Genomic DNA, 10,751 nt, shown 5'->3' with positions numbered 1-10,751 from the left:
TATCAAGTAAACCAACTGCTATACCCAAATAGTCGATATATTACAGAGAAAGTATCTGTCAACTGAGGGGGAAAGGTAGTAAATACTTAGAAAATAGGCTTGAATTTTTAAAAATCATTTAACTATCCATGATTTTAGCTTCCACTAGGAGCCACGAATTGTGCCAAATTCTAGGAATTAAAACACTAATAGATACTGTCCCTGCCCTTACAGATCACGATGTGTAATGAGAGAAACAGCTGAGAAATCAATGTTGGTGTAAGAGCTACAATTACATATGTAAACTTCTTCAAAGTCGACTCAAAGTCAGTTTTTATTTCAGTCAATCACAGTCTATTTCCCAAGATGATCTCAGAAATTCTATACTTATTCCTATATAAACCTGGGTATCAATCTCAGGCACCTGCGTATCATTGTAAATTTTATCATAAATATCTGTATGTATCTGTCTTCCAGTTTAAGGACAGGAACCAAGACTTAACCTTTTTTGCAGATTTGCATTTACGTACTAGCACAGTGCCTGGTACAAGGTAGGCACTCAATTAGTACTGATTGAGTATGACTAGAAGATTGAAAGAATAACAAAGAAAAACTTTTTCTGTGTCATTCTATCAATTGAACTCTGGTCAATGTGATAACCTTAAGACTACACTTAAAGAAGAATTCATATTCTTCACCAGTTTAGCTTTTAGTAGCTCCTACTCAGCTAGAGAGCTGAGCAGGATTGGATTAGAGGAATTAAATTATCACCAGAACTGACTCCTATAAAAGAAGCTAAGCAATCTCTACACAAACATGTTCTCTCAAGTTTGTGGCTCACACATCACAATAGTCTGCTGATTCTATATGGTCATCTACTTAAAAATAATATTGTATAGAAATTGAATACTCATTTTCTTAAGTAGGATCCTAAAATAACAAGATCATAAGATAGTATCTTTAATTTTTTGAGGACAAAGTCCAGATGGAGAATACAGATTTGCCAAAGACTTGAAGGTTTAGATTTAACAGCTGCCTTACAGAAAAACAAAAGTTTCAGAAGTCATTGAAAATTTAACATTATATGAATAGTACGCAACAGGAAATACAACCTTAAACCATGACCATAAAGGCTGAGACTTGATACCTTACTATAGCAAGGCTGATAATGATATGACATCTATGTTGGGTTTTCTAAAAGGCAGCCCTATTGTCAGATATGCTAGTGCATCATTCATCATTGTGAATTGTCAATTTATGTATATCTCTTTTTAAAAGAGCCCCAAATTTGATTCAGAAACTCATCCACATAGACACAGAGCACTACTGAATCTAATGTTACGTTACAACCAAAAAGTGAAAAAAACAAATTATTACTATAGAAAACATTCTATATACTATGTTTAACAAAATTCTCATTTACTCATCTAGATCCTACACTAGACTATGAATTACATAAAGCCTACTCTTCATCGCCCATCCCCCAGAATTTTTTTAACTAAGTAAATGGATACATTATAACATTCAAATATAAAAATTTAAGATTTTCTTCCACATCAAGGGACATAACTTATTATTTGCATTATAGTAATATACTTCAATATTAGCAAGAAAAAAGCCTATTTGTTAATGCTGATGATCCTTTGGGTAGCTGTAAAAGCCAAAGGGGTAATAACCTATACTGAGTGTAAAAAGCATTAAATTTTACTAGCAATTGCTAAAAATACTATTTGAATTTATAAGCACAAATGTGTTTACCTTTAACACAAATGACTGCAAAATCAGTTAAATATATTTATTCTCTAAGCCTAATTTATCAAGGTTTAACTGTACAGTTGCTCTACAACTAGCTTTTACAATTTTTTAAGAATAGCCCATGGATTCCAGTTTTTCAAATTTAGGCAAACAATCCCAGATTTTCTTTCTACTGCTTGATTTATACACTTCAGTCATGTAGCCCTAATCTTTTTAGATTATAGAGGGCTTTTTGTTTGTTTTTGTTTTTGTGTTTTTAGTTTATCCTCATATGTTAGAGCCTCCATTCTCTTACTCCTATTAGCTGGCCCTGGTCTTACCTTTCCCTGGATCTGCTATATACAAAACATCGCAACTACACAGAGTATGCTAAGGGTTTTACATTAAGAGTAGAATGTTTTATGTTTTAGTTCCAGTATACTCTGCTGAGGACCAATATTCAGATAGTCCCTTTATCTGTAGTAGAACATGAGAGAATCTTCAAAGATAAATATAGTGATTCATAAATTTGTTTCTCAGGTCAAAATGCAGAAACTATCAATCTTTAAGTACAGATAAAAAATTTCCCCTAAATAATTACCCTATATTTACTCAATCGAGGCTCATTTACCACTTCTCTACCCACATTACTTTTTGAGAACCTTCTATAATTTATTTCCAAGTCTTCCTCATCTATAAATGTATATTCTTTCTTTTCATAAATATACTGGAATCATTGGATTATAAAGCTGGAAGAGACCACAGCCTCATTATCAAATTCATCTTTCTCAATTTTATAGCATAACGTGGAGACATTAAAATTCTTGTCCAAAGTGAAGTAATAGAATGTATTAGGAAACAATTCAGATTTTTCTTATTTTAACTTCATGTTCTTATTATTAAATTACATCTTAACTTTTTAATATCTATTTTAAAAGTCTCTAGAGGAAGAAAACTGATATTTACTTAATGTAATATATGTTAGTACTATATTTTCCATGTTCTTTCCACTATTCCACATGACTCTACAAAGCTCAATAGCTTACAGGCTGCATACTTTAATTACGAAAGTAATATTTTATCTGAATTTAAATTATTTTGTGACTTTAAAAGTTAAACTGTTTTCATCAGTGCTCTGGCTTTTATTATTTTCAAAATAAAAAGCTAAACTTTTAGTAGCTATAGTTCTTAATTTATAGAAGCTGGCCTTAAAAGGGGGAGCAAAATGAGTATGAAATGTGACAAAGATCCCTTGATAATCCAAGGTCATTCCCCACTCTGCCATGGCTGGAAGAATAAAAGACCATCCACATATAAAACAACCAATCAGATATAATTTCTCAAATGCCAGAGTTCAATATCCCCCTCCGCCCCCCGACGCCACAAATCTGCTCTTTCTCTTGTATTCATTCCTGACTCCATTATTGGCATCACAAGATACAGATGCTGAAAACTTGAGTTATTCCCAATTCTTTCTTTTCCTCGTTCTTCACATGCTATTAGTAAAGTACCGTCTGCTCACGTTTCTTTTCCAAATTTCCCACATTTCAGATTCTTTTCCTACACCTTTATCTCTAGCACCTTGATTCAGACCCTGAAAGCCCCTGACTTGAGTGAAGGACTCTACTAATAGATCTTCCTGCCTCTACTCCACTTGTTCCACAGTGACTCATCTTTACAGTACCACCAAAGTAATCTCTCCAAACCTAAATTTTATGTCTCTCCCTTATTTCAAAGTCTATAATAGCTCTCTGATGTCTATGGGATAAAATTCAAACTCTTTCCATTATATGGCCTCTGTCCCGTCCTCCCTACAACCCTACCCTCTAGCATTTAGACAACTTAATTCCTTTTCGTGAATATGCCATTCTGCATCTTTGCTCACCTCTACATCTTTGCTCATTCTGTCCTCTCTCTACTCAGAACACATTTCCCCCACACTCCTGCTGTTGAACATTTACCATTTCCAATGTTTAACTCAGGGCTCACCTCCTCTTTGAAGTCTTTTTGATCCTCACCCTCCCCGCCCCAGTGTAAATGACCATACTTTCCTGGTGGTCTCCTACTGAACTTCTATGAAAACATTTGTTAAGTTTTTTGTTGTTGTTGTTTTCCATTAATTTGTTGACATGTCTCTTTCCTCCTTCTGGAATACAGGCATCCTAGAGCAGATACTTTGTCTTGTTCAACCTTTATTCTCAAAGTCTTGCTTATAGTCTGTCATTTAGAAGCTCAATTATGTAGAATGAATGAATGAATGAATGAATGAACGAACGAATAAAGGATCGAAGAAAGAATATAACTATATAGGATAGTCTTGAAGGAATTTTTTTTTTTTTAATTAGAATAAAATACTCAAAATTCTATGGTACTGACCTGGGTATATTTATCTCTCATAAATTCTACATTTTTCTACTTAACATAATTTTTTTCATTAAAATCTTAAGATTTATTTTCCCTGAGAAAATCAGATCACATATGGCTACTAACATTTATTATCACCTAGATACATAGAGAATTTTGTAAATTATACTAATTGCTTTATTAATTTAATGGAATATCAAGATGATTAATGGCCAACTCATGACTATCTGACAGGATCTTAATAGCTATCTGGCTTACTTAGGATCTTCTCATGTGCCGCTTCTGCCACTCAGCCACCGCTTACTATTCTAAGCTGACTTTCATGCCTCTAATTATCCTGCTACCAGCGATGAAAAGCGACAATCTGTCTATATCTTAGTGGAGGACTCTGACCAGGAGAATAAGAAAAATGGTTCCTGAACATGAGATAATTTTATAAAGTAGATAATCTGCATAAAATGAATCACAGAATCACGAATGGAAGAGAGAATATGTATTTATCATCCAAACAGTGTTGCTGTTGTTTTGACTTTTTCTTTTTCTTATTTTTTAACCCAAGGAAGATTATTTCTAAATACTTCTGCCAATCTGCTGAATTGGGGCAAATATCTGCTACTGATTTTACTCTTTAAAAAAAGTCTATAATTGAAAGTGTTAACGAGTAAGAAATGAGATCACTACATTTGTTCCTAATCAGCACTTAAATCTACAAAAACTTTGAATAAATATATTCACTGAGGTTCAGTATTAAAAACTATAAAATTTTAATTCTAGTAGAGCCCAATAAAGAAATTAACTTTGTAGTTAACTTGACAGATTATACACAAATCACTAAACTCTAATAATTTGTTCACTAAGTTTATAAATGCTCATACAGGAGAAATGAATAAAGTTAATTCCTAGTTGAGAAATAAGAAATAAGTTAATTACTAAGTGAGAAAAGAGAAATGCAGCATTTTATTGCTCTACACACACTTGTGAGGATTCACAAATTCAAGATGACGGAAAGATGTATTGGCATTTTTATATATAAAAGACAGCTACGTTCTACATCTGTGCTGTCCAATACACCAAGTACTAATATGTAAGTTAAAAATTCAGTTCCTCAGTTGCCCTGGTCACATTTCAAGTGCTCAATAGCCACATACAGTTAGTATTGACCACATTAGATAACACAGATAGGAACATTTCCATCACAGCAGAAAGTATGATTGGATAATGCTATTTGAAACTAGGACAAATTTTTTCTAAATACTTAAAAATTTTTAATACAAGTTCAAATAGTAATTTTTGGGTTGGCATACAAATCATAAAACATAATTAAATACAAATAGTAATAACAACTTTACATAAAATTAATTTTATATGGCTTAATTTGAAAGTATACCATATTGAATCTGAAAAGACTTCCAAGGTAATTTAATCCTTCATCCTCGTTGCACAGAAAAGAAAATCAAATTGAGAGAATAGTACAAGAAAAAAACAGCTCTCATTTAAGATATTCAATATAACCAAATAAAGTCACAATTGAAAACAACCAACATTTCAGATAATTGATAATAACCTGAAACAAAGTAAAGTCTAAGCTATGTATCTTAGAATCACATAGCTGGATACGGAAGCTGTTTAGCAGAGTGGTTAGGGTTTCAGGTTCTGGGGTTAAGCTGCCCAGGTTCAAATGTTGCTCCCTAACTAACGAACTAGGTGTGCAACCTTATACCAGTCATTTGCACTCTCTGAGCTTAAATTTTCTCAACTATAAAATGGAGAAAAACTACTTCATAGGGTTAAAAAGATTAACTGAAATCATTCATGTAAAGCACTTAGGAACCTGGAACATAGTAAGCCTTCAAAAAATGTAGTTGTTATGAAACTTGCATTTTGGTTGAACCTAGTCTACTGGTGATTTTCTTTTATTAATTTTTATTCACCTCAAGTTCTTACGACAGAGAGATACTCTGGAAATCATTCAAAGATCATTATGTAAATACTGGTTACAAGTTGGCTCTACTACTTGCTGTCATGGGAGAATTGGCATTCCAATCTCTACCAACACTTCACCCCCCGGCCTCAAAACCTTTGCCATGAAAGTGTAATACAAAGCTCCACAGGCAATCTGTGGGGTCTAAAAAATTTTTTAATGCAATAAACAAAAACTCTACTAAGTTAAAATAAATGGCATGTGTTTTTTATGCTGGTGACTGTGGCTAAACTAAAAAGTGAGAGACTGGATAAAACAATTTTGAAAGACAAGAGTTTAAAAATTCTCAGAGAATTATATACTCACGTATTTCTAAACCTTTATGATTTTATGTATTAGCTGAAGTTTAAATAACTACATTTAAATTTTGAAACACATGTTTTTTGGGAGTAATTTCTAAAAAATACACAAAATAAGTATGTAATGGTAAGAGTTATTCTTTTATTAAGTTTTAAGACATATCAATACAAATTCCTAGTTCACTACAGTACAACAGGTAACTAACTTAATGTTATCTCCAGAGACTGTGGAGATAAGAATGGAATTTCCCTAGCTTTCAAGACTTACCCCAGAATATGTTTAATTTTAAGTGTAAAAGAATAACTTTCAATAGAGTACAATATGATCAAAAGATGGTCAAAGCTAACCAAAACCCTTCTCAAATATCTTTATGTCCAGCTTCATTCTTCTGGAATATTTTTAGAACTGAGCTCCAGGGTCATCTGTATGAGACATGGTCCAAACTAAACCTCAAATTTCAATCAACCCAATATTTTAAAATCAGCTTTTCAAATCGAACATTTTCCTATTGGTAGTTTTCAGAGTTCTAACTCACTTTCCATAATGTTAGCACTTATCATACTCTGCTTTCCAGTTAACTTTTATATGTACATTTTCTCTAGACAGTAAGTTTACACTAGACAGTAAGTTTCTTATGCTTTTACTCCCAGAGTCTCCAACTGAAACTAATAAACGTGATACACATTTTGAAAATATATGTATTAATTGATTATTCTGTGATGCAGGGTACCAGACTCTATTCCTTACTCTGATATCACTAATAGCATGATCTTAACTCCATCTTATTCAGAGGTCAGGCTCTTTGGCTTTGAAATGGAATGATTATACAGGCTGATGTCTAGGATCACTTGTAGGTCTAAAACATTATGCTTTTACGTATCTGCTGAAGTTTAAATAACTACATTCAAATTGTAAAACACACTTTCAAGAGTAATTTTTAAAAAATACGCAGAACAGTTAAATATGTAATGGTAAAGTTCTTTCATTACGTTTTAAGATATATCAATAACACTTCTTTGTTCACTACAGTAGAACAGCAGCAGCATGCACCTGATAACATTGCTCCTTATAAAAATTACAAACAGATCAACACGTGACATTTCAAATAATTATCCCTATGAGACATCATTTGCTATTTTCTTGTATCACTTCACAAGATTTATTCAAACTACCATAATGACCTTCAGTTTCCATTAACAAACTTACATAAAAAGCTGGCAAACATACCTAAGAATTAGGCTGTCACTAACAGTTGAAGCTTTGGAAGGAATTTATTCATAGGAATAATTTAAATATATTTAAATAAACATTTAAAGTTTCCCTTCTGTTTTCTGTAAATACGTCAAGATTATCCCATAGCTATGAGTTTCAAATTAATACTGTGTGGGGGTGAATTGGCTTGGTAACTTAATAACAGAAATACAATAGTTCCCCCTTATCCATGAAGGATACATTCTCAAGATCCCCAGTGGATGCCCAAAACCATGGATAGTGCTGAACTATATATATACTATTTTTTCATATATATATATATACATATATATATGTATATATATATATATATATACCTATGATAGATTAATTGATAAAGAAGACATAGTAAGAGATTAACAATAGTAACTAAAATGAAATCGAATTATAATAATTTACTGTAATAACAGTTATGCCTATCTCTCTCAGAATATTTTATTGTACTATACTCACCCTTCTTCCTGTGATGATGAGAGATGATACAATGCCTACATGATGAGATGAAGTGAGGTGAATGAAATAGGCACTGTGACACAGTGTTAGGCTACGATAAGGGTTACTTGAACACAAGCACTGTGATACCATGACAGTCAATCTGATAACCAAGATGGCTACTAGGTGACTAATGGGCAGGTAGCAAATATGCTGGACAAAGGGATGGCACATGTCCTTAGTGGAATGAGTGGGATGGCGTGAAATGAACGGCACAAATTTAAAACTCATAAATTGTTTATTTCTGGAATTTTCCACGTAATATTTTAGGAATGTGACTGACCACAGGTAATCGAAACCACAGAAAGTGAAACTGTAGATAAAGGGGGACTACTATATATAGATTACAGAAGAGTCTACTATCCTTATTAAAAACATAAACACTGTAAGGGCCAGCACTTGCTAATAAAAATCATTGATATGATTCAATTACCAAGCACACTTTTTGTAATACTATAAGCACGTTTTAGCTTAAATTAATACAGCTTTAAATTAAAAGGGAAAATGACAATGCATCAGGCACAAATAATTCTTTACACTGTCTGCATTCTTTACATTTTCTGAATAGTTAGTTACTACATTTGTGTAATTAAAAAAAAGATAATGAAAGTTCTACCTCTACATTGGCTTTTTAAATTTTCCATATCACATATCAAAGTGTTTTTATTGATAATTTTTATGATAGTACAGCCAACTTTTCTGGAGTTTCTGAAAATTAATACCAAAACCTTACTGGTGAAATATATAATCTGATCTCACTATTTATATGAAAATAAATGACTAAATCTTTCCAAATCAATTCTGCTTTATCGATACAGGGGAAAAAAAGCTATTTCCTTCATGCTAAATTACAAAATTAGCCTAAAACATGTTACAAAGATAGAAACATTAAAAGATACTAATTACAGAAGCTAGAATACATCATCAGGCATTCCCTCAAATGCTGAGATGTAATTTATTCATGGTGATAGAACAAATACCATTTGTTATTTGGTCATTCCGAAATTTAAAATCTGAGATGAACCTGATAAAGGCAAACCAATTTTTTTTTACACAACAATCTGATATATATATTAAGGGAGACCAAAGTTTTGCCACCCCAAAGTGTGTCTATTGGGATATTGATTTTACACTACTTATTAAGAAACAAAGACTCAGAAAGAACCTTTGTCCCTCCTGCTTTACCTGCCTAAAGGAATTCAGATAGAAAAGCCTGCTTAAAGGAAAGAAGCATCACCTTAGCCTCATACTATAAATTAAATGTGGCAGATGGAGAAATCTAGCAAAGCCTGTGTGTTAGATCTATATCTCATTGTTTCTGGATGGCCCTGCAAGAATTTACCAAATGTTTGCTCTTTTTCATCTACCTGTAAACTGCCCACTTTTACTTTTAAATCCCAGATCCCCATCCCCTCTCCTTTGTACAAAATAGCATATAAACCTCAACTGCCCCAAGCATCTCCAGGTCTTATATCTATCTTATGGCACCCTCAAATATACATCCATAATAAATTTTGGAGATTTTCTTCTTTTAATCTGTCTCATGTTAATTAAGCCAGTTAGAAAAAGTTAAAGGTGGGAGAATTTTTTCACCCCACTATATATATATAGATATATATGTATATAGTTAGCCGTACAACCATACGGAAATTCAATTTTCATAATTTTTTACTGTTTGGTGTAAAGTGTGGCGTGCCTGCACTTTTGGCTCTCAGAAAAAGGCACCGTTTTCTGAAAGCTCTTCAATTCCGAGTGACCTTTAAGTTTTACAGACACTGTAGGAGATTCCTAAATGTCTTAAGAAAAGGCAAGACTGCCTTGCTTTTTTTCTCCAATGCATAAAGTTGCTGTTAAGTCTGATATCACATTTTCCATTCCTAATCTGAAGAGGAAGGATCTCTAAAACATACTTGTTCACTCTCACCTGCGGAGAGCCAGACTAGCAGCCCTCACTCTGTGGTAAGGTTGGACTGCATCCGTGATGGAGGGAAAAGAGCCAATTCTGCCCACAGCCCTACCTGTGGCTCACAAAAAAGGGAGGCGGAGGAAGCGCGGGTTGGGATAATACAAGGGACTTCTTTATCCGGACCATATTTGGGGAAGTGTTTCAGAATGTGTGTGTCCCCCTCGCTCTAGTGAGAAGGGGCATCATGGGGACCGCTTTTCGCCCTCCTCTCTCCATCCGGCCCTCGGCGCTCAGCCCTCAGACCAGAGCAGGGTAGAGGGAGGAGGAGGTGGAGGAGGAGGAGGAGGAGGAGGGCAGCTAGTCCCCAGGGCCCCCTCCAGCAGCTCCCAACCGCCGCTGCGAGGCCTGGACCATGTCCGCGGCCTCGGGGCACCGACCCAGAGGTGCGCTCTGTGCCCCGCGCCGGCCCGCCCTGCGGGTCCCCAGACCCGGCCCTTGACTCACCGCTCTCCACCTCGCTGCCTTTCTTGGCGGTCGCCGCGTTCCCCATGACTGGGGCGCTGGAAAGAAGGGGTCAGGGAGGGAAACGGGGGCCGGGGCCGGGGCCGTCCCCGCCGCTTCACAGAATGAGGCAACTCCCGCTTCTGTACGGGTCAGAGCGGTGAGCGCTCCCGGCACTGATGCCCAGAGTCCCGGCGGGAAGACTGGGCCAGTTCTGAGTGTGGGGCTTCGGCGAACTCCACT

The 10,751-nt window shown here is 34.9% G+C and overlaps 1 protein-coding gene across 2 annotated transcripts in view; it reads right to left on the bottom strand.

Moving 5' to 3' along the window:
- The window catches only part of PRKACB (protein kinase cAMP-activated catalytic subunit beta), a 109,683-nt gene extending 98,938 nt beyond the window's left edge, over positions 1-10,745 (bottom strand). For both annotated transcript variants that reach the window (XM_025052068.1, XM_006919355.2), the window contains exon 1: positions 10,512-10,745. Coding sequence is in view for 1 of the 2 variants with exons in the window: in XM_006919355.2 (XP_006919417.1) it covers positions 10,512-10,557 (46 nt within the window). In the remaining variant the exon portion in view is untranslated. The remainder of the gene's footprint in view (positions 1-10,511) is intronic.
- Positions 10,746-10,751: the final 6 nt, after the last annotated feature.

Source organism: Pteropus alecto, unplaced genomic scaffold, assembly GCF_000325575.1.
Source record: "Pteropus alecto unplaced genomic scaffold, ASM32557v1 scaffold25, whole genome shotgun sequence".
Classification (NCBI taxonomy): Eukaryota; Metazoa; Chordata; class Mammalia; order Chiroptera; family Pteropodidae; genus Pteropus; species Pteropus alecto.
This window is presented reverse-complemented; position numbering and strand designations above follow the sequence as displayed.